Below are 25,582 nucleotides of genomic sequence, written 5' to 3' on the forward strand. Positions count from 1 at the left end.
TTCCCCATTTGATGCCTAGTTTTGTCTTTTTTTTTTCTTTTTTTTTTTTCCTTCCCGTCACATAGGGATAAATCTATAGTTAGTTGGATTTTAAAATATGTTCCTCAACTATTTACTTGCAGTTATCAGTTGTGGAGATCCAGGAGTCCCAGCCAATGGCATGAGATATGGTGATGATTATGTTGTTGGACAAAATGTTACTTATATGTGCCAACCTGGCTATACAATGGAAGCAAATAGTTCCTTAATTCGCACTTGTACTAGCAATGGCACGTGGAGTGGAGTAATCCCAACATGCAAAGGTAAAAAATTTATTTACTTGACAGCTATTTCTTCTGTGACATTTACGTACATTGCTAATTTATTGTGTATTTCCACAGAAATCAAAACTTACTTTTAGTATGAATACATTAAATTAATTTCTTTGGCTGTAGAAACAATGACTTCATCTTTTGCTTCTTTTCACTTTTATATTCCTACAAGCACAGTATATTGAAGAGATTTTTATAGTTCTGTAGAATACATTAATACTTTGCTGCTAAACTGAACTACCCAACGTGAAATGATGGCTTAGGTTTGTTAATTGCAGTTAGCATGTCATAGGAAAATAATCATATATATGGCCCTACTTTTACAAACAGGACACTCAACCATGTAGAAGATCTAAATATGTACAAACTGAACTTTGTTAAAGGCAAATTCATCTGAATTGCTCCGTCTAAAATACTAATATTTTTTTAAAGATCCCTCCTGTATTAGACAAGCACCTGTAAGCACCACCTTGCTAAAAAAAACTAAATATTTCTTGCAAATTTCCCAGTAAAGATTTTTCTTCTTCATGTTGTTTTCTCTACTGTGGAAGCTGAAGGGAATAATCTCAAGATATTCCTTCTTTCTGTTCTTCAAATTACATGCCTGATTTTTTTTGGTTTTTTTGTTTGTTTGTTGGGAAGGGTTGTTGTTGTTGGGTTTGGGGTTTTTTAATACACCCTGTTAAAATTTTAACAGCAAAAAATCTGAACATAACTGAAAGACAAACTTATTTGTCTCATCAAAAATATTTTCTCTGGTAAACTCACTTTCTAAACCCTAAAAAACCACTTCTCTCTAGCGTAACTTTTCTCTCTTCCTGATACTACATCTGTAGAAAAGCAGAATTACCATTTGGTGTTTTCTTTCTGGGTTCCCACTAAGGAGGTATGATCTCTATGCTTTCAAAACTTAGTTAGCTAGCTTTGTACTTCCTCTTTTTCTTATCCATCTTCTTGCTGTTTCGTTTTAAAGAAGCAAGGTAACGTACCTGCTAAGCAGCACTCATTTTCTTCCCATGAATTCGTCAAACTAGATCAAATTAATTATAAATCTCCACCATATCTTTTCTTGCTGAACACTGTTCCCCCACTATCTTACCAAGTCCAGTTTAATTCTAATTTACCTTTGACAATGTCAGTTTTTAAGTTATTTTTCTGACGTGTTCTTAAGGATATCAAACATTGAAATCCTCTTGACATTTCACTTTTTTTTCCTATTTGCATTGTGCTCATAGATAGCCTCAATTTCAGTTAAAAAATTATTTTGAGAACTGAAGAATGGACATAGTGATCATATTGACTCTCCAAGAGTGGCTGTAAATCAACAGCTAGAAGATCATAAGACAGAACAAGTATTTATGATAAAGCATCTCAGCTTCAAATTCTTATGGTCTGCTGGACACCTTAACTGGGACCAGGGGATCTAACTCTGATTTCATTCCAGCATAATCATAAAAAGAAAGAATTTTACTGTCAACTGTCAGTTTTTGAATCTTTCTGGTTTTGGGTCATACATATTTAAGGCTTGTATAAATGTTAACTAATAATCCTATGAAGAATCTCTAGAGTTCTCTTTATTCTGCTTTACATTAGTTTGTGTAAGTACACTACACAATTTAATAGTGTAAGTAAAATGAAGTGTAAAATGTTTAAGAATTAGTTTTTACTGTCAGATTTTACTGCCAAGGTCTTTTGATACTATTTAGTTAAAATAATTGGAAAATGAACGGCGCAGAAAACATATGAATAATTGTCACTGTGCCATTGAAAGAGAAGATATAAATACTGCTCTGCTATGTGAAGCTGGAAAAGGATGCATGTTCCTCTGCAACTACATAACCAAATATTCTAACATTCTCTTTTTTTTCAGACTTGCATTTGTAATATACTTGTAGTTCTAAAACTGAGAATGTTGTAGTACATATTTACGCCTAACTCTGACCAAAATAGAGAAGCATTCTGTCTTGTTGCTAGGTGTTGTTTTGTTGTGCTTTTCTCACCCTAAAATTCTGATGTTACATCTATTTTCTTCTACTTCTTTTCTCTTTCCCAGTTATTCACCAATATTTCCTCCCTTATTAAATATAAATGATTTATAAATAATTATTGTTAAATAATCATAAAAATGTTAAATTGTTAATAATTGTTAAAATATACAGACCCTTTTAATAGGACTATTTGTGAAGCTCTGGAAGAATGAAGACAGAATTCTGCTGCTTAGGGAACTTATTTTGAATTACTTTTATTAAAACATCATAGCAGTGTGGCAAAAGCTATCATGTCCTTTTCTGGAGCAAAATCCTGGCCCCAAAATCTAAATTTGGTTTCCTGGCTGGAAAAGGATTATTTGATGCTAGTATTCTCAAACAGCTGACACTTGAAGGTATCTTTATGGTCTATAAAACTGAGATTATCTCACTGAAGAGAATAATAAGAATGGAGAAATGGTACATAGTAAACCCTCTACAGGTTGCATTCAAATACATATTATTTGTCACCTAGTGCCTCTGAATTCTTGTAAGCCTGCAAGATGACAGCTGTTCTAAACATTAGTTTGAAGCTTATGGGTGCAGCATTTAACTTCCTCCATTTTTGTGATCTGTGTGTGCTCTGCTCAATTTTTAGTCACCATATCATCTCATTTATCCCAACTGGCTTTACCAGATTAAATTATGTTAGTCTATTTGCTTTCTTTCTCTTTTGCTAGCACAGTTTACTTTTTTTGTCTAACTCATTCATTCCATCAACTTGATATAAATGTTGTCTTTTCTCTTATTGGTTCAGGTTTTCTTTCATTTAATTTCTTTAATACCTTTTCCCCTCAAGCTTTCAAATTGTCTGTTACTACACCACTATCCAATGAATAATATTTTTATATTCATCACAACAGTTGTATCTCTTTTTTTCCTACTGCCTTCCCATACTGCTTTTCAGTCCTTTTGCCTAAAACTGAATAGAAAATGTTTCTATCTCTCCCTAGGAGGCCTAGCAATTAGAAAATATAATGAGATGCTCTTATTGGCCTTCTTAGAGGTAGCAATACTAACAGTTTCAATGAATTGCAAATCCTTACATTTTCTTCTTTCTTCCTCTTGCTGGCAACTAGATGCTTTTTGGTGATGAACTACTCACAAAGCAAATAGTAACCAAATGATGCTACTTAGAAACAGGTTTTCAAGTAATATTTTGGAACAGTTGTCCTAGAATTTCATCCCTATGCATTAAGCCTAGTAAATGCCTAAGCTGATCAACAGGAATAAAATATTTTATTATTGCCACACTAATAAAATATGGTTGTACTCTATATCGTCTTGACAGATAAAAAAAAAAAAAAAAAAAAAAAAATTGTAGTAGATTACCAGACATATCTTAAATTTCAAACAGGTCATAGTTTCCATATTGATTTTTAGGTAGCTTTCCTATTTGGTTTGATGCAGCATTCTGGTTTATTTAAGAAACTTTGTCAATCTTCCACTGCTTCCTAAATGAAGGAAAGCAGACATACTAACTTCAGGAAATGTGGCAAGAATACAGTGAGAAAACATGCCCTGACTGTATTGTCCTCTAAAAAAAGTTGAAATTAGCCCATATGGTTCTTCTAGTAATTGTGTACATCTGGGATATTTACAGCAGCCGGGCCTAATTACTTTGAATATTATTGCAGCTGTTACCTGCCCAACTCCTCCTCAGATCTCTAATGGAAGGTTGGAAGGAACAAACCTGGACTGGGGATTCAGCATTAGCTATGTCTGCTCTCCAGGATATGAACTCTCTTTTCCTGCTGTTTTGACTTGTGTTGGGAACGGAACATGGAGTGGTGAAGTACCTCAGTGCTTACGTATGTATTCACATCATAGTCCGTATTTTGCTGTTCAACTATAATTTTTTTTTCCTTTTTAAAGTTTTCACCTTTTTTTTCATCCCTCCCTTCCCCAGTGGCTCAATTAATTTCAAACCTGGGACAATTACAATTCTAAAAATTTCTAAAATTTTCCAAAATTTTAATGTTAGTAGTAGATTGAGAAGGTCATGGGGATATCTGTAAACCCTATGTGAGCATATAGGAGTCCTTGGAAACAGATACAAAAAATATTACAGACAATGTGTACAATATAATCCAAGGCAATCCAAGATTAAAAGCTGCTGTCTTGTTTTCAGATACAGCTATATATGTGGTAGAGTAACTTTCATTATAATCTCTTTTATTTCCTCACTACTCATCTTAAATTTCCTGTGATGTCACAAAGAATCTTTCTGGCTGTAATGTTGATTATGTCCTGGGTGATTCTGTGAAGTTATCTTTTTTTCATCCTGCAGTAAATTAACCTATGTATTTTATGCATTAAATTTATGTAATTTGAAACTTATAAATATCATTGATGGATTTTCATATTGCTACAAATTTCATAACCGTATTCAATCCCATTCATTATATAATATTTTTAAAGTGTCTGTGATTCTTCTGAGAGATATTCAATTGATTGCACTGGAAAAGGAGGTTTTGCAGTTATTTGTGGAATAATTATACCACTCTAATGGTGTTCAAAAAAAATCTAACTGGAAGAGGATAGTATCTTATTCATGGCTTTACAGTCTCTGAAATTTAATTTGAACTTGCCAAGTAGCTGTGCTTAAAAGGTAGCTTGCTTGAAAGGTAGCTTGCTAAATTTTGCAAAATGTACTTTTCTGTTATTTTACTTTTTTTTTTTTTCCATTTTTCATCTCTCTCTGTCAAATTTTTTCTCTCTTTTGGCTGTATCCCAGTACTATGAAAGCATATCATATAGATAATCTTTTCTTTTTCCTTTTTTTTCCAATTATTTTCTCATATCATCAACAAGAGTTTCTGACTGCTGCTGAAACTCTGTGTGCCAGAAGTGGAACATGATGAAAGGCATTTTTTTTCTGGAAGAAAAAGAACAAGACCCCTATTTGTTGCTTAAATTCTCTATGTAGAGCTCTTCTAGAGTCCACTATACTGTGAATATCAGGGACTATGAAAAATTAGTTTCATTATTTGTTCTTGATTGAAAAATGGTGTCCATTCATTTTTGGGTATCACAAGCTAATTGTTATTTTTAAAGCTGGAATATTCAGTACTGCAGTATACTCTGAAAAAGTGAGCTCTACCTTTAAACTTTTTAAAAGGTATATTTAGTACAGAATGCATCTGCCCAGGAATTAAAGGCTATTTAATGCAGATTACATTAACTGAATGTTGTTGATTTGCATTGGTTACCCATTGACTTGCAAGAGAAAATAATTGGCAGCCAGTGCTTGTCAAAAAGCTTAAGCTAGTTGCCATCTGGCAGAAATGAGGGGGAGCTGGTGAAAGTCATTCTCAATAAGCAATCTTGAAGCAGTTCTTGACATCAGAAATTTAGTTCCTAGCTTGGTTCCAAAGAACTTGTGGCTGAAGATACGCAAGGTATAGTTATGACATAGAATAATTATTCAGAATGGAATATGACCATGTCCTTGGTTGAGTATTTGTCATCTATGACCCAGTAAATTTGTTTGCTTAATTACTCATGCAGTAATTTCAGTACAGGACTGCTGATTTGATAATCTTGGCAATAGATGGCAAAAATGTACAATGCCAGAAAATTCCTGACTGCAGATATGACTTAGAATCATAGAATTATCATAGAATATAATGAATTACAAGAGACCCATAAAGATCATCGAAGTCCAACTGCTGTCCCAGCACGGAACAACCCAAAGAGTTGTATCCACGTACCCGGGAGCATTGTCAGGCTTGGTGCTGTGACCATTTCCCTGTGGTGATTTCCAGTGCCCAACAACCCTCTGGGTGAAAAACCTTTTCATGATATGCGATCTAAACCTCCCTAACACATCTTCATATAATTCCCTTGGGTCCTGTCACTGGTTACCACGCAGAAGAAATCAGTTCCTGTCATTTTGCTTCGCCTCATGAAGAAGCTGAACACCACAATGAGGCCTTGCCACAGTCTCTTCTCCTCTAGGCTGAACAAATCAAGTGACCTCAGACACTCCTTGTGCGGCTTCCTCTCAAGGCCCTTCACTGTTTTTGTTTCCCTCTTTTGCATACTCTGTAATAGCTTTATGTCCTTATATTGTGCCACCCAAAGCTGCACACAACATTCAAGGTGAGGCCACCCCAGTGCAGAGCAGGATAATCCCTTCCCTTGCCCAGCTGGCTGTGCTGTGCCTGATGTCCCCCAGAAGAGAGTTGGCCTTCCTGGCTGCCAGGGCACTCCTGACTCATGTTCAATTTGCCATCAACCAGGTCCCTTCCTGCAGTGCTGCTCTCCAGCAGTGTTTTTCCATCCTGGATGTAGATCCAGTGTTGTCCCATCCCAGGTGCAGTGCTCTTGTTAAATTTCACATTGTTGGTGATTGCCCAGTCCTCTGATCTGTCTGGGTATTTTCGCAGGGCACAGATACCTTCAAGTGAGTCAACAGATTCTCCCAGTTTAGTGTCATCGCAATCCTACTTAGTATACCTTTGAGTCCAGGTGTTTTAGGAATCTTCTGGACCTGTTTGTACCAGCGCTGTGGTATTCACAGTTAGCATCTGGCAAGCTCAAGTCCCTCAAAAAGACAACAGAAGATTTTTTAGAGGTCACTCTTAATTTATTAAAGAATAATTTACCAGTGTCAACATCCGGACTGTGTGTTCTGTAGTAGACCCCCCTGAAAATATCCACTTTGTTTGTGTGTCCCTTAATCCTTACCAAAGGCTTTTTACATGCCATAATGTCCTGGTTTTGGCCAGGACAGGATTAATTTTTTGCAGCAGCTGGGATGGGGCAGGGCTAAGTCCCAGGTGTTGGTCTATAATGCGTCACATCATTGCCAGGGGTAGGGGAAAGGTCTGGCTTCTGAAGAGAAAGGCATTCCTTCCAGTCAGAAAAAAAACCCCAAGATTGTGGTCAGATTAGGTTGGGCTCTGTAATAAACACTTTGCAAGTAAATTACCCTTTCTTTTGCTCACTATTGTAATTAATATTGTTGCTATTACTGTTTGTTTTCTTATCTCATTGCTGTTGCTGGTAAATAATTTTTATCTCAACCTGTGATCTCTGCCTTTTGTGCCTGTAATTCTCAACCCCAGCCTGAAACATCGGGAAGGAGGAGGGGAAAACCGAGCGGAATGAAAGAGAGCAGCAGGGTGCTTCTGGGGAATCTCAGTGGGGGGGCCCTGAATTGGGCAGTACCATTCCCAAACCAGGACACCTAACAAACAGCAAGCTCTGGCACCCCTCTCCCCTGCCTCATCCTCCACTTCACTTGCCCTACCTATCCCTCCTGAAGAGTGCGTAACCCTCCATACCCTCCACACCAGTCAGAGGACTGATCCCACCAGCTTTTGCTCACGCCAAAGATGTCATATATCATGGGCTGAGTCGAGGCTTCTAGGCCCTCATGGAGATGACTGAAGGATCTCACTAGTACTTGAACTCTGGCATGCCTTCCCATTTCTTATCACAGGTGAACCTGGTTTTGTCCCTTTCTGTCTTCCAGTGTAGTTTAAAACTCTACTGGTGAGATCTTCTAACTCCTGCACAAGAATAATTTTTCTCTTCTGAGAAGAGACAGTCTTCTGACTGCCATTGAATAGCAGTTGTTCTGGTGTTATATAGACCGTAATATGATCAAAAACCCCAAAGTTCCTCTGATAACACCATCCTCAGAGCCATCTGTTGATCAGTTGGGTCTGCCTCTTCCATTCAGAATTCTTCCCTGATACTGAATGGATCAAAGAAAACACTAGATGTCCTCTTGATCCTTCAAACAATTGTGCTGAGGCCTGAAATCTCTTGGTTACCCTTAGACTTCTCTTTGGTACCTCATTGCTGTGGACATAAAGACCAGCAGATAATAATCACAGGGTTGTACCAGACTAGAGAGTTTTCTAGTAATGTCCCAGGCTCCAGAGAGGCAGCAGGCTTCTCTATGAGTAAAAGTAGTCCACTCGGCATATTGGGTCCTCAGGTTCCCTCAGAGGGATTCACCTATGAAAACCACCATTCTCCTTATTTGACAGAGGTGGTCATGATGCTAGGGGTACATTATTTTGCCCTCCAGTTCCATAAAGACCTTCATCTGCATCTGAAGTTCCAGGGCCTCATACTCGTATTAGGGCACCTGAGACTATGAGGGAGGCCGGGAAGGGATTTGTCTGTCCTTGCAAGTAATACCCTTCTTCCATTTCCCCTCCTCTCTTTGATCCCCTCCTTCTCCCTGGTAGTGAGAGGGTAAGGGACCCTTTGTTTCTTATGTCATGGTTGGCTGGTATATTCATCTCAGGGATGGTAGAATATGATGCCCCAAGTCAATCCCCTTGTCTGATGGTCCTCAGCCCAAATGCCTCCTCAAGAAGATCATTCACTGGGTTGAGCATCTCCTTTACCTGGGCATATCTTGGACAGGTGTGCTCACTGCTGCTGTCAGACATTGACAAAAAATGTGCTGTTAATTAGTTAAATTTCTTCTAAGAATGAAACTAGCCTCACAGACTCAGTGCCAGAACTCTGTGGTCCTACTCTGTTAAAGGCTGTCAGAGTCCTTAGGAAAACATTTCCATTGAGAGTGAAACACTCTTAAAAATTCCAGTACACTGCAACTTTAGTTTGTTCTGTAGTCACCTGTTCTTGTATCAGAGGGAAACTGCTGTGTTTTACCATGATGCCTGATTTCCACACTTACTGATATAAGAGGAAGGTACTCAGTACATATCCAAAGACTAGGTCAGCTTGACTGACAACTAAGTAAGTGGTGGAGTTTACTAAGTTTTAGAAAAATTGAATAAATTTACTGAAACCTCATTTTTGAATGTGAGAATTGTTTTCTCTTCAGAATTGTTTCTTTGTTGGTGCAAAGAACTGTTAGGAGACAATTTCAAGTCCCTGTGTTAAAAATTTGTAAGTGTTTCATGTATTCTCAAATTAAGACATGGAAGTTTCCAGTGGAAGTGTAACAACCATAATCTGTCATTCACAAATGAAGTACACAGTGTGTGCACTTCATGGCACTCTCCACAGTCCATAGATCTTTTCAAAATTTGGCCCATAATTCTGCACACATTCCACTGCCACCTAAAGTGATGAAATTGCATACAATTCTGGTATGTTACAGATTAAGCACTTTTTCTTCACCAGTGTGAGTGTGCGTGGATTTCCCAAAGAGTCAGTGTCTGTAGAAAGAATCAGAGAGCAGGAACGTTTCATGAAAGCAGGTCCTTTGGAAAGCTCAAAACAGGGATGACAAAGACAGAAACATTACAAATGCATTTTGAAGATTGCTGTTTGATAGATGTAATTTAAATTATGTTTTAGATGAGAAAGATGGAGGACAAAATTCCACTGTCTGTACAGCATGACTATTTAGAAACATTACTGAACGTGTACAGGTTAGGGTTGGGTTTATTATTATTATGACATCGTTTTCTGTCTGATATTAAATTAGACTACACAATACTGTAATTCATAGTGTGTCAAGGAATAATATAGTCTGATGACACAGGGTTTGCCATAGCTGATTTAATTCCCTGGGGCAATTATTCAAAATCCAGCTTCTGACAATATTCAGTGCTTCATACTGCAGAAGGATGGTAAATTTGCTAGCAGTGCATTTACTCACTTATGACATGCTACAGACACAAGGAATCTTTAGGTAATGGGAATAAGGTAAAAATATCCATTTAAGAACGGATTTTTATGAGTGACATTTATCCTGTCTAATACAGTTTATTAGTATCTGACTTTTTGATTGCTACAGAAGTTTCTTTATATGGTTTGGTGGGATTTTTTATTTTTTTTTTTTTTGTGTGTGTGTGTTTCTTGATTGTTAGCTGTTCTAACTTTCAAGTATTATACTTCTATGCATACCAAATCTTACCATTCAGTGAAGGATGAGGAAGCAGGACTTTATGATGCCTAAAATCTGTTTGCTAAATCCTGTAATCATACAAAAATGTTTGGCACTGTGTAGGTGGCAAGAAAGCAGGAGAGGAGGGAAGATTGACATGGAAGTTTGATACACTCTTTGATTGTTCTCTAAAGATTTGCAGATTGATGGGGTTTGGGTATGGGTGAATTGTGGCTATTTGGACTTCAATAAAGTAAGTTGTCACCTTGATTTATTAAGTCTCAGGTACTGACCAAGCACACTAGGTAGTGATTTTGAACAACTATCAGAACTACTACAATCTGGCAGACTAAATATTATATAGCTAGTTTCTCTGATCTCCTATTAAATATTTCCATATTTGATCTGTGTTTAATAAAATAAATACAAAATCTGGAATAATTGCTTCACTTAGTTAAGCTAAGTGGTTTTTTGTTTGTTTGTTTTAATAAATGCCACATTCCATTTCTATCATGTAATTCTATCAATTTATCTTTTTTCACAGCAAAGTTTTGTGGTGACCCTGGAGTACCTGCTCAAGGGAAAAGAGAAGGCAAAAGCTTCATCTATCAGTCAGAAGTCTCTTTCAGCTGCAACCCCCCTTTCATTTTGGTTGGCTCTAGCACCAGGATTTGCCAAGCAGATGGAACATGGAGTGGTTCTTCTCCTCGATGCATAGGTATGATTGCGTCCATGTATTGAAATTTCTTTCAATACTTATTATTCTTCTTCCTAAGTCAATCTAGGATTTTTCAGTTATTTTGAGTTATCTTGGTGTTATTCTAAGAATCAAATCACTTCATTTTTTTGCTTGTATTTGGCTTATTGTATGTTGCTGAACAAGCTTAATTTTGTCATACATTAATGTGTTTCATTAAAATACTGTAATTTGCTTTGTCTTTAATATATTGCAATTTTTTTAGAACCTACTCGCACAGCATGTGAAAATCCAGGAGTCCCAAGGCACGGGTCACAAAATAACACATTTGGCTATCAGGTAGAGTATACTTTTTCTTATTAACTTGCATATTTAAATATTTTATGCTACCTCAAAGTCTAGAAACACCTAATTAGAGGTTCAAAGACTGCTTCCGTAAGAGTTGTTTGCTGCTGTGTTGCTGTATTTCCTTATTTCTAGCTGTTGGATTACACTAACTCTGTGTCCCTCTTAGCAATGCACTACATGCAAAACTTGTGATCAGATTCCACTTGATTTCACCTTGAAGACTTTCAGTATCTCCCACCAATATATAAGTGCTTCCTACAATTTATTAAATAGGCTTTTTCTCCTCAAAAAGTTGTATATTGTGTGCCAAAATGCTAGTGTAGGTATACTCTAAAAAAAAAGGACTTTTTTTCTTCCTGAGAGAAAATCTGTTTGGAACCACAAATGAATTACAGAGTCACAGACCTGTAGGAGAACTTCTAGTCCACTCCCTCTTCTCAAAACAGGGTCAGCTAGAACAGATTTATGAGGGCTGTCTCCAGGTGGTCTTGAATATTTGCAGGATGGAGACTCAGCAGTGCCTCTTGGCATCCTGCTCCAAGTTGATCACCCATACAGTGAGAATGAACACTTCTTTCTTAGTTTTGTAGATAATTTCTTATGTTCTAATTTATACCTATTTCTCCTCATTTTGTCTCTGGGCACCACTGAAGAAAAATCTGCTAAATCTGCTTCTGTTGTCTGTCCTGCCCCAAGGTTTTGTTTTGTTGTGTTTTTTTTTTTTTTTTTTTTTTTTTTTTTTTACAGGCTGGATAACCCCAGGTCTTTCAGCTATTCCTTGTATTTCAGATGCTATAGTCCCTTAACCAATTTTGTAACCCATCACTGGACTCAATATGGTATTGTCCTTGTCTCGGTTGCCCTGGTGAGCCCAGCACTCACTTATGACTCACTGAGGCTAGCAGAGAGGAAAAAGCACCTCCCTTGACCTGTTTTCAATGCTCCACCTGATGCCTCCCAGGAGACTGTTGGCCACATTTTATACAAGGCTGTGTTGTGGCAAATGGTGCTTGCATATGTTTTTGTTGGAAAAAGAATTGTGAAACTGAAAATTAATTTGAGCTGCTGATTTTCTGATTCACACAAAACACTGACATCATTGAGATGTTTTCGTGAGTGAATGGTTTAGAGATGCAAAAATGTACCTTATAATTTGCTAGGAATCTTGAGAACAAAGAGAGAGCCTAATCTATCATGTGACATCTTTGTTTGATGTCAGGGCTGAAAGCTCCAGGCACATGAAGAGGAATGAACAGAAGACTACCTAGCAACACCACAGCTGCATGCGGTCTCTATCTAATAGCAGGAGAATAAAAACTGCAGTTTGCTGCAAATGCAAGAAAGGGCTGAGTGAAATTTGAACGAATTTACAAAATGAAATTAGTTTTTAAAAACAAATTGTAGCTAAAGGCTTTTCAAAGTTTCATGGCCAAAATTTTCTTTGATATATCCTTTTGGCGGCCTTTGTGCAGTACTACTCAGGCTTGGGTTTTAGCAATATTTGTGTTCTTAGATTGTGTTAAATCACAATCATATGCAAATGATAATAAAATTGTCTATGTTTTCTCTAGGGACTGAAAGTGCTGCTTTGTGCCAAGATAGGATAAGCAGGGGCAGACCTTAGGCTAACTTTGTTTAGTATTAATACAATATTATGCTAGAGGACAACTCTTTATTCAACTATATATTAAATAAATAATTTATTAACCATTTTCTCTAATTTTATTGTCACAGTTTCTCTTACGTATTAATGAATTTTCATTGAAGAAGTTAATTCAGTCTCTCATTTGTGTTGTAATTGTTGTGAATAAAATATCACTCACAACTAGCATGGAACTGTAAAAATATCAAGCAAAATGTCAATTGATAAATCATTTGTAAAATAAGCATAAGTGCTGGCAGAGTTTATAACTCTATAAATTCTTAAAAAACAAAACCAAAACAGTTACAAGGTTAGTGCCCAGTGTTTAAGACTTGTGTGCTATAGTCTCCTTACCCAGCCAGCAACTTATTCTCATGTTCACGCAATGAATTTGATTTTATGCACCTAAAAGGGCAACTTGTGGTTACTCTAAGTATGATTGCTTAGTTAATACATAACAGGGTAGAAATATCAGTCATACAGATGAAGCTGAGCTCAGCTCTTGGTTGGGTGGAAACGATTGTGAAAATGATTGGTTATGGACAAGTTATTGTCTGTAGATCCCAGAAAGAAATACTGCATTATCATATATCGTATAATGTTATGAGTCCTTTAAAACCACAAAAATATTGTAAATTAATGTATATTATGCTATATAATTAACTTCCTTTGTGAATGGGATAATAGGGATTTTTACTTCTCTCCCTAGCAGGAAGATAAATAATAATTCTAAATTGCTCCAAAATGCAGATGTGGGGTTTTTTGTTTTGTTTTGTTTGGGGTTTTGCTTTGTTTTAACTCTCTTAATACTTCATATTTAAACTAATATTAATAGGGTAACTTAATTTACTTAATTATCAAGGTTTAAATTTATTTCTCTGTCTCAAAAAAAAAAAAAAAAAAAAAAAAAAAAAAAACCACAAAAACACAAACAAAAAAACCCAAGCTGTAGCCTTACACTTAGAATTCAAGACTTCATATGTGGGATCCTGTTTTAAGTACTTTTCATCAAATGGCATGACCTCCTCTTTTATCTGACAAAAATCACTGACTGACACTTGCTTTTCACAATACTGATGTCAAGTTATGAGCTTCAACAGCGCCGTAGTTTTGTACCTGTTTCTTTCCCTACTCTTGATTATCTGTTTTCCTATCTCATTGATTGCATTGAAAGTTCAGTTAAACACAAGATCATTCTTGTGTTGACTAGGCTTGACTGAAATGTGCATCTAAGCCTAACCTCCTGGAACCTACACTAACAAATATCACCACGTCACATTTGAATGATGTTTCAACTATTAAAAGAGGAGCTTTGTAGAAGAAGAAGCAGCAGAATTTTGCATGGACCTAATTGTTCACTATTGGATCCTTCAGGCAGAAGCAGATCAGTTTCTTATGTGTTCAAATAACATCAAAACACCAGTTTAGTGCTACTTGGTTATTTGTCATGACACGGAAACCATCATCTGCTTTAATTGTTATGATTACGTATTTCTAGGATGTTTACCTTTCATCTGAGCCATTTTTATTTGACAGCTCTATTTTAGCAGTGTGTTACAATGGAGACAAAATAACTTTAGAACTTAGTGTGTACTGACTTCATCTGTAATCTGGAAAATAAAACAGTCCTTTGAAAGAAAGTGGGATTTTAAATACTTCTTCAGCTGTATTGCTAGAAACATAGAAAAGTGCTTATTTCACCATAAGCTATTGTAACACAAGGTACTACTGAATTGAAGGAACAGTTTAGAGCTGCTTAGACCAGTCAGTCATATATATAAGATTTATTACTTCTCATACTTTTTCAGCATGTTTTGTAGAAATTCAGCTATCTTCCTTTCTGTTGAGGCCTAAACTGAGTTAAAGAGCAGTCTTAATTTATAAAGGAAAATAGGCACAATGCAGAAGGGGTAGCTCTCTGCTAGCTCTTGGGTTCTATCTTATGAAATTCTATATGAAACTTGATCTGCAGGTGTTGAGCAGCCTTGTAAATAATCTCCTTCTGTGATTTTAATGCTTATAAAAATTTCAGTGTTGATTGAATTGTAGGATGAAGTTCCAAGAGAATTGCTCTACTACCACCATATAGCTGTCTCTGTTAGCACAGTTGGCACCACCACTGCATGAATGAACATGTAATTTAGGCCATATAATACACCATGTATTTCCCTAATTCTCATTGTCTTGAGGTCTGTGGTGTCAGTGTGTTAGTGTCACAATCTGGAGGGCTTCTTTGACACAAATGTGATTTCTTTTTCTTTTTTTAGTCTCTGTCCTTAGTGTTTCACCTGGGGTTATTTGTAATGTTTCCAACACACTCCTACACCACTCACACCACAGCTCCTTATTATACACATTAGATTTCAATCTATACTATAAGGTACATTTCACCTATGTTATATAGTTTTTCTTTTTTACTGCTGAAACCTGGTTCTGTCCAGGCCTGTATGTCTTTAGGGGAGATTGTTCATAGCAACAGGATCTCCAGTGCTAAGACTGTCTTACATCTTTTATCATAGTCGCACTGTAGTCTTCTTCACAACATCCTGTTGTCTGCATTTCTCAAGGGCTTTGCTGTCATCCCAGCACCAGGCCTATATTTCTCTATACTGCATCATGTTAGTGGGAAATAGCTCGTTCTGCACATACTAGATGCTTTTTTTTCTGCTATGGATATAAATCTGTGGTTGAACCAGACAAAGATAAAGAAAGGCATAAAACCTTGTCATAGTTACCTGATCACAGGAAATTTAAATTTTACAGCTAAAGAAAGTTTAGAAACAAAGCAAAACAAACCTGAAACAAACACAAAACTCCAAGCAGCTCAAGACTCTTTCAGACAAAGGAAGCCTGTAAAGCTTCTGCCTGCAAATTCAAAACCTGGTCAATAAGGGCAGTAATGTATTAGTGAGCTACCAAACTTCAGTTATAGTGAAGACTTCAGGAGGTATGTTTTCATTCACTTAAAACGTGATGCTAAAAGTTACTGAAGATAAATAACTGGCATTCCCTTAGCTTCTCAATTCTTTGGCACAAATTCCTGGGGATGGAGAAATTTATTAGAGTATCTGCATATTCTGTGGTGAACAGAAGTCTAAGAACAAAATTGTTTGTAGAGTAACTCATGAGAGTTATAAGTATCTTCTATTCCTATAAGGAATATAAGAAAAAAGATGGATAATAACTTACTATTTTGATAATTGTTATACATTATTATAATTTTATTTGGTGAAAAAAAATTATCTAGAGTACTTTATAAATAGATGCATGTTGATATGTATGCATTTTCTTCTCAGAATGGTATTTCTCCTGTTAGAGAATAATGAATATACACTCTTTGAAGTCTTGCAAAACAAAGAAAAAAGAAAAAAGTTATTTAGTATGTTAATTTTGGGAAAAATAGTTATTAAGCTATAACTGACACAATAAAAAAAAGCAGCTATAGAACAGACATGATCAAGTACTTTCCTCTTTTTTTTTTTTTCTTTTTTTTTTTTTTTTTTTGACTGGATGAAAACACTGTTTACCAGAGTATTAATGCTCGTAATTGAGCAATAGAATAAAAATTAAAACAAATCTGAACATCACAGGACGGGGAAATTTTTGATCGTAGAATACTGTGTTGTAGCGCCACCTGGTGCCTCTGACGCAAGAATATTGCAAGGTCTACCACAAAACTTTCTAAAATTACTTTAATTTGTTTAATACATATGATACATATCCTATGTAATTAATTAATGTAATATATTGTTATTACATATTGCTTGTAATATTTTTCATTTATTGTAATCTTGGTCAGCATGGCAGCACTTCTTAAACATCTTCATCCCTTAGGCAACTGTCGCATTTTTGATGCTGCTTTGGTGTGTACATATATAAAGGTTGTGTGTCTTGTGAAACTATAAAATCATGGAATGGTTTAGGTTAAAAGAGACCTTCAAGATAATCTAGTTTCAGCCCCCCTGCCATGGATAGGCACACTTTGTGGTAGACAAGGTTTCTTAGAGCCCCATCCAGCCTGGCCTTGAACACAACCAGGTATGAGGCATCAACAGTTTCTCTGGGAAACCTGTCCTAGTCTTTCACAACTCTCACAACAAAGAACTTCCTCCTAGTATCTAGTCTAAACCTACTCTCTTTTGATTCTGTTCCCCCTTGTCCTATCACTACATGTGCCTGTAAACAGTCCCTCTCCATGTTTCTTGTAGGTTCCCTTCAGTCACTGGTAGGCCACAATTAGGTCTGAATGAATCCTACTTTTTTCCAGGCTTACTAAAAGTTCTCTCAGCCTTTCCTCATAGGAAACATTTTGGTGGCCTTCCTCTGGATTTTCTCCAAGCCTACGGTTTTCTTGTGCTGAGACGCCCAAAGTGGGACAGAGGACTCTCTGGGTGAGGTGTCGCCAGAACAGAGTAGAAGGACAGAATCACTTCCCTTGACAGCTGCCCCACACTGCTTTTGATGCATCCCTGGATACACTTGTCTTTTGGGGCTGCAAGTGCACATTTCTGGGTCATGTCCAGTCTCTCATTCACCATCACCCCCAAATCCTTCTCAGCAGCGCTGCTCTCGATCTGTTCATATCCCAGCCCACCCCTGCTATAAGCACCTTTAACTTGGTCTTACTAAACCTCAGGATGTTCTCATGAGCCACTTCTCAAGATTTTCCAGGTCCCTCTGGATGGATCCCATCCTTCAGATGTGTCACCCATACTACACAGCTTGGTGTAATCTGCAAATTTGCTGAGGGTGCACTCAATCCCTTCACTTGTGTCATTAAGGAAGACATTAAATAACACTGGTTCCAATACTGAACCCTGAGGGACACCATGTGTCATTGATGTCCACTGGGATTCTGAGACATTGACCGCTAGCCTCTGGATGTGACTGTCCAATCGCTCTCTTATCCACCTAACAGTCCATTCATCAAATCTATCTTTGTCCAATTTAGAGAGAAAGATGTTGTGGAGGACTCTTTGAAAGGCTTAACAGAAGTCCAGAAAAATGATATCTGTAGTGCTTCCATGTCCACTGATGTAGTCATATGAACACACCTTTCTTAAGGCCAGTACTTTTTGTTTAACTGTATCTTTACCACATACGCACAAAAAGCTTCTATAGCTACCTAGAGCAATTTCTAAAACTTGTAGTATTTTACTACTTTGTACTTAACCATGCAAGTGATTTCGTGTATTTCCTTCAAAATCTTTTAAAAGTAATTACATAGTCCAGTGAGCACAGAAAAGAGCAAAATAAAGGGAGATGAATTTTAAATCCCACACTGCTATCCGTAGTTCATGGGTTATTATTAAATTTCATTCTGATGAGAAACTTGAGCTGAAATGGAATAGTTCTATATAGTTACAAATGAATACTTGTAGGAGTGAAATACTGTTTCCCAGTACTAAACTATCAGGAAAGAATCCAGCTTTTACCTTTGAGCATCAGTCTGAATCAATTGTTATGCATTTAATCAAAATAATTAAAGATCAAACCCAAACCAGAACTATAAATGTGCTGTCACAGATAGTTTAAAGTTATCATCTTCTTGTTTAAACATGAGTTGATAAATATATTAATACAGGTCACTTGCAGAACAGTAGATACGATCTATGCACCTTAATATTTGAGTTAACTACTCACAGTATGTAATACAATACTCTCTGAATGATGTAGTTCTAATCTAATTTCCTTGCTTTTGATGGAAACTAAGAATTATTTGCATTTTCATCAACTTCACCATGACTGGACATGCTGAACAAGTTATTCCACTTTATATTTGTGCAGAAACTGTAAGAATTCTATTTTCCTATTTATGCAACACATACCCTTAATAAGGATAATAATTAAAAGCTAATCTCAGATGAATTTCTATTGTAAATTGTTATGTACTTGTTTCCAGTTTCTATTATCAAAGTGGTATAAAGAACTGTTATTCTTTACCTCCTCTCATTAAAAACCAAAATTAAGATATCATAGGAAGATTTTGAAGCATGAGAAAGTGTTGTTGACCACCTCCGTCCATTCTAATCAAATATTTCTCATTATGACCGGTGAATATATCCAACATTCCCCAAGCAGGGATCTATTTCAGCAGATGTCCAGCAGAATCTAATACCCATTTCTGTTCTGTGACTTCCCTTGTTTGTGGCAATATTGCCCAATTGTCTCTCCTCTGGTCCAGAGTGGGGAAGGCACCATAAACTTTGTTTCCAAACTCACAGTTCATCAACTGTTCCAGGCCCAAAGCAACACACTAGAGAGACCACAGAAGATGAGGATTTGATTTTCTTCCATTGAGGATCTAATTTTGAGGGGAGAGTAATTCTACTGAGAACAAAGCAGTTTTTTATTTCATATCAAATTGTTCTGTGAAAATAATTTACTTTCCAGAGAAAGAGAATCACAACTTATCAAGTCTGTATTACGTGAAGGAGTAATCAAATTTAGGAAAAAATATCACAACTGATAGTTGCTCATAACAATATTACTGTGTTTTCTACTTTTCAACAGGTGGGAAATGTTGTCCAATTTCAGTGTAAAAAAGGACACCTGCTCCATGGTTCAACAACACGAACTTGCCTTCCTGATCTTACATGGAGTGGAATCCAGCCGGAATGTATACGTAAGAGAAGATTTTATTTTTTCCTTTTCTCAATTTTTTAATCTAGTTTATTTAGCTGCAGCAACATTGTCATGAAGTTAATCTATATGACTTTATTAACTGAATGTTACGAGAAATTTGCATTACTAGCTTACTGCAGCTAGAAAAGTCTGATTCTGAGTGAATTTTTGTATAATAAACAAGAGAACTAAAAAAAAAAAAAAAAAAACCCAAAAAAAAAAAAAAAAAAAAAAAAAAAACACACAAAAAAAAAAAGAGAGAGAAAAAACTTGGGAGTTTAATCCCAAGTCAGTTTTTAAGAGGGTGCAACTCTTCCACCTCAGAGAGGAGCTGGTGAGAATAGGACATACCAGAAGGCCCTGTTCTAAAATATGCAGGAAAGCATATAATTAAAATCAGTTCTAGTAATGAATTTAACTGTTTCCCAGCCAAGGAGTCACAGTATTTTAAGATGAGGAAAAAAGTGTTTGCAATTGGAAATTTTTGAATCTGAAATAGAGAGAATCTTTTAGAGTATAGACAGCAGCAATTCATTTCATAGGTCTTTTTTTACACATTTGTAAATAATGATAATTTACTGAAGACATAAGATCATGCTTAATCTTTCTAGTTCAGCTAGTCAGCTGTATTTTTCTGGAAACAGTCTGACCTTGTAAGGTCTGACACTACAGAATTACTTCAGTGAATGGAGAATATATCCACAGAAGGAAACAGCATTACTATTATTTCAGCTGGTGCTAGTGTTAAGCAAACAGCAAATCAGTAGTTTAATGTGTTGAAAGGGGAACTCTGCTCTTGGAGGTATGCTGTCTCTGAGATAACATGTAAATCCTACATTTTGTTGATTGTTAAATATACGAGACTCTTCATAAGACATTAGAAATGGTAACTTAATTTTTCTGGTATTTACAACTCACCTTCAATTTCTCCTTGACCTTTCATAGTGTTTTTCAACTGACCATTTCCTTACTGTTTGTAAGGAAAAATGTATACAGTTCTACATAGATATCATAACAGATGTAAGTCACAAGCCATGATTGCTTTTAAATCTGGTGTGATGTGTGCTGTTTCTATTCTCATATACAAATAATTTATTTTGTTCATGCAAGTGCATTTAAGTCTGCTCTTGATCCCTTGGACTTGAAAGGTCCTTGAAAGATTTAAGAGTGTATTTACAGACTCGTGGTGATATTTTATAGACTATACAGTAATTTATAATGTGAATTAAAATATATTATTATGTAATTTCTATTTACTTTTTTACTTTGTTATTTAACTGACAGAATGGCATATATTATCTTTCCAGAAATATTTTCACCATTTTGACAGAAGGATATTTTACCTTTTCTTTGTAGCCCACAGCTGTAAACAACCAGAAACACCAAGTCATGCTAATGTTGCAGGAATGGATCTTCCGTCACTTGGTTATACATTGATTTACACTTGTCAGCCAGGCTTCTTCTTGGCAGGAGGATCAGAGCACAGAGCCTGTAGGTCTGATGGCACATGGACTGGGAAGGTTCCTGTTTGTGAAGGTAAGCTTTTCTGTTTCCTGCTGCATCTGCCATCTGTCATATTTCAGTGCTTTTCTTTACTTGCAGTAGGCACATGCATGACAACAATTTGATTGGGCCCAGTCAGAATGTTTTTATGTAAGGCAGGTCCTGCGTGATGAACCAAATCTCCTATAACAAAGTGACCTGCTTAGTGGTAACTCAGTACTTGGTACTGGTGAGATCATACCTTGAATAGCGTATGCCGTTTTGGACCCCTCACTCCAAGAAAGATATTGAGGTACTGTACTGTTTCCAAAGAAGAGGAATGAAACTGTTGAAAGGTTTGCAGCACAAGGCTTATTAGGAGAGGCTAGGGAAGCTGGGGATCTTTATCCTCGAGAAAAGGATGCTGAGGGGAGACCTTATTGCTCTCTATAACTGCCTGAAAACAGGTTGTATCAAGGTGAGTGTTGATCTCTCCTTCGAATTAGCACGTGATGAGAGGAAATAGCCTAAAGCTGTGCCAGGCAAGGCTTAGGTTGGACATTATGAAAATTTTTTAGGAAAAATTAGGAAGAGGTGTCAAGCATTGGAACAGGCTGCCCAGGGAAGTGGTGGAGGTAGATGTATAGATGTGTAGGTGTGGCATTTAGAGCCATAATGTAGTTCAGGACTTGGTAGTGCTAGGTTAGCTATTGGACTGTAAGGTCGTAGAGCTTTTTTCCAACGTAAATGATGGAATGATTCTGTAGTAATATTGCTACAGATAGATGCCTAAAGTCCAAGAAAATGTCTGAGTCACTGTGTGAAATTATTCCATAGGGTTACTATTTTATATTTTTATGTAAGGAACTGTATACTACTAGGAAAAAAAATGTATCTACTTTGTTCCAACTTTTAATTTTGTTTCTAATTTTTACTACCCACTTTGTCATGGTAGGACATGAAAAGCAGTAAGTCATGGTGAGAAAAGTGGTTTTCATGTGAGATAAGGAATATACTCAAGTGCAGGAACAGTTTGGAATTTTATTTCCTGAATAATTAACGGCCTTTTCAGATTACTGTTACCTAATGTTTCATATGTGGTAATCCCCAGGGCTCTTACAGAGGCATTCAAAGGCTTTGTAGCCAAACACTGCTACTTGGAAGGGAAATAGGAAATGAATAGTTTGTATTACTAAAAAACAGGTGTCCTGGAATTGCATGCCAGGCAAGTGCTGGGGGAAAATAAAGCAGAGCTTTAGGAAAGTGCTAGAAAGCTAGCAGCCAGGAAGCTGATGACTTGTTCAGTAGTTGGAAAGTATGCCAGGCCAAATGTGATTCATAGATTGTATTTTGATTCAATAATTTTCTGCTGCTGCTGTTGAAAGGAGCTGTTCACCTCTTATTATGAACTTCACAAAAATAACTTGGAAATAGATGAAAAAGAATAAAATGTTTGGAGCTGAGACTTCTAAAGGGATGTGTAGGAGAATTAAACTAGAATTTGATCCTTTAAATACAAAATTGAAAACTTAAAGTCCTACTCAAATATCTGGATCTAGAAACTTAAACTTAAACAGTCTTAGTAAACTGTTTTTAGTTTTGGCTTTGTATCAAATATTTGTATTTAAGTTTTATTTTGTGTTTCAAATTTCAGTTGTGGACTTGACTAGAAATTTATTCAACTTGACAAGGCAAATTGACTCATCATCTTTTCATGTTAAAGCCCAACTGGAAAGTGTGATCCAGATATTTCTAACCTGAACTTAATGTAGTCAGAAAGCATAGGCTGTTGAACCTTGCCCTCCAGGTTAACTATGTACAGTGAAGCTCAGTAAGTTTCTTTCAAAACAGAGAGGAAATAGAGGTTAATCAATCAGTGGTAACAGTCCATGAGAATCTTAGGTTGCATTTCAACTCCTGCCCTTGCTTCTCTAGAGTTTTAATATACATGACAAGAAAAGACATTTTGAAAAAGCTAAAATTTATTCTCCATAAAAAATATTCTCAGCCCTTCTTGCAAAAGTGTCCTGGTTTAGGGCAAATTTGGGAGAAAACCCTGAATGGGGTCTGTCTGAGGAGCAAACCTAAATGGCCCGTCCCCCCAGCTGGTCCAGGAAAGAACTTCCTCAGAGAAAAGTGGGAAAAACTATTTTACTTAACAAACAAAGTGCCCACAAGTACAAAGAATGAATAATATGAAACAATAAAACCTCTCATTCTGGAGTGAGATGGCAAATTGAGAAAGTCCTTGCCGTGGGTGTAGCTCGGCTCTCTCTCAGTCTCTCCTCAGTCCCAGTCCCTCTGGCGCTGCTGGAAAATGCCGAGGTCCAGGCCCCGGTGGGCCGCAGGTGCAGCCCCCAGTGCTCCCCTGGGTTTTCAGTCCAGAGCAGGTTTAAACAGTTCTAAGAAAAAAAAGAAAGAAAAAAAAAAAACAGTCCAGGGAACTTCTCTGCCCTGGCTAGCTGAAACTAACTAAAAGCAAAAGAAATCTCTGTCCTGCAGTCTCTCCAAGCCTCCGCCGAACACGCTGTCCGCAGAAGAATGTGGAGGAGTCGGGCAGTTTTCTCAAAACAAACTCCGCGCTTCTCCTTGCTCTTAGAACCAGTCTTAAAGGCACAGAACTCAATATACAGCACAAACAGAACAGACGATTGGGGATACAACCATCATAAAGTTACCCTAGGACAAAAGGTTTCCTTTTTATGCAGATAAATACTCAGCTCAGGGGGAAGGTAGTTTCTTCTCTTGTGTACTCTTAGAACATGGATTGGAGAGGAAAGGCATGGGTTCAAGGCCAAGACCCAAAACACAAAACATTGAAATCAGAGCTGGAGCAAGGAATTGAGTCTGGTGTTACATGAGAATATTTTATATTAGGAGATAGAATTATTTGTCTTCTTTATGTTCCAGTGAATCCAAATTTGTTTCTTCAAAATAAAATAGCTTCACCTCCAGGAAATTATAATGTCCTAGTGCATTTAGTTCACCATCTTCAGTGGTAGGAGAGTTCCTTCTCTAAGCAGAGAAGAAATTGTATTCTCCAGCTTCCAGTTCTCATATCACCTAAGCAGTTGGAGATACTGTGGACAGCTTCCTTCCTTCCTTCCTTCCTTCCTTCCTTCCTTCCTTCCTTCCTTCCTTCCTTCCTTCCTTCCTTCCTTCCTTCCTTCCTTCCTTCCTTCCTTCCTTCCTTCCTTCCTTCCTTCCTTCCTTCCTTCAACCCACCCACCCACCAGGGACCTTCTCATTCAATATTAAGGCAGCACCTACAGGTTTTCAGTCTTGAACACGAGATGTCTCACTCAGTACTGTTGAAAATAGTTAAGTCCTGGAGAGAAACAATTTCAAGCTCGCTTTGTTATGTGTGTTCACTTTTTGGTCTTACATTGCAGTGAATGCACTGTTCACTGTTCCTTATCCAAGTGACATAGCCAGGATTAGATGCTGTATTAGAAGTCATCTCACATATTAGGCGCATGGTTCAGGATTGTAAATTCTGAAACGTGGATTCTGAAGTGAAGCCCTGCACTGTTTGACTGCTTAAAATGACTTAATAGCATCCAGAGACCTGATTTAGGAGGATATGGGAGAACAGAGTAAATTTGTGTGCAAGTGCCCCTGTGATACTAAGGTTTGATGGCACCTGAAATTTCATTTGTATCGGAGTTTTAAACATCATCCTATATGCTTTTAACAAATAAATTTTGCGATGGAAATTATTTTCTTTGTTTCTAAGTAACATTTTGCTACTGATTTATCTTTATAACATTTATTCTTTCTAACAGCTGGTTCTAAAATACTAGTGAAGGATCCCAGACCAGCATTGGGAACACCAAGTCCCAAACTAAGTGGTAAGTACTCCAAGGCTTATATAGTTATGAAGTATTTCTGTAGAACAAACGATGATCAATTTAGTGAGATTGCACAGAGTGGTTTAGAATGTGTAAAGGATATTAGATTAGACACTAGATTAACATGGGGAAAAGATAATTAAATTTTTCCCTAATTTTGAAGTCCATCTACCATATGGTATAATTTATATCTATACACAATTTCTGTTACATAATGAGTTTTATTGGTTTCACTGAAATCAGTGTTCTGTGTAAAATTCTATGCAATTTACCTATTTAGAAACTGTACTAACCTTGAAATAATTTAAAAATGTTTTGCAGTTTTCTTCAGTCCTGAACTTTTTTATATATTGCTAATTTAAATTGCTTCACCTAAATACTTAGTATTAACCTTGAACTTAACCTTTAGGGAAAAAAGCTAATTTTAGCTGAGACAAGGTAATCTCTCCAATTCTGACTGAACTCTCCAGTTTTAACAGATTTACTGAAGACCATATTTGGATGTCCTGACAAGAGAAGCTCTCAGTCCACTGAAGAGATATTTTGGAAAGAGCAGTCTCCATAAATAAAATTAACCTTTGGCTATAATAAACCTATTAAATTTCTATTGGCAATGAATAAGATATAAAAGTAGTACTTTTGCATGTGGGGATTTGGGGGCTTTTTTAAAAGAAACATTTTGTGCATTAGTTCAAATCAATGTTTTTCAATTATGTGCCATTCAGCACTGGTAGACATCAAAGTTTTAATTCAGAAAATTTTGATTGATTTT

General features: G+C 36.7%; 1 protein-coding gene across 3 annotated transcripts in view; it reads left to right on the forward strand.

Moving 5' to 3' along the window:
* CSMD3 (CUB and Sushi multiple domains 3) overlaps window positions 1-25,582 on the forward strand; it is a 612,124-nt gene that overhangs the window by 575,573 nt on the left and 10,969 nt on the right. For all 3 annotated transcript variants that reach the window (XM_040070587.2, XM_040070596.2, XM_040070605.2), the window contains 7 exons: window positions 123-302; window positions 3,976-4,149; window positions 10,711-10,884; window positions 11,129-11,202; window positions 19,367-19,478; window positions 20,834-21,013; window positions 24,745-24,810. In XM_040070587.2, the coding sequence (XP_039926521.1) occupies window positions 123-302; window positions 3,976-4,149; window positions 10,711-10,884; window positions 11,129-11,202; window positions 19,367-19,478; window positions 20,834-21,013; window positions 24,745-24,810 (960 nt within the window). The remainder of the gene's footprint in view (window positions 1-122; window positions 303-3,975; window positions 4,150-10,710; window positions 10,885-11,128; window positions 11,203-19,366; window positions 19,479-20,833; window positions 21,014-24,744; window positions 24,811-25,582) is intronic.

The sequence above is a fragment of the Hirundo rustica genome, chromosome 1 (assembly GCF_015227805.2).
Source record: "Hirundo rustica isolate bHirRus1 chromosome 1, bHirRus1.pri.v3, whole genome shotgun sequence".
NCBI lineage: Eukaryota > Metazoa > Chordata > Aves > Passeriformes > Hirundinidae > Hirundo > Hirundo rustica.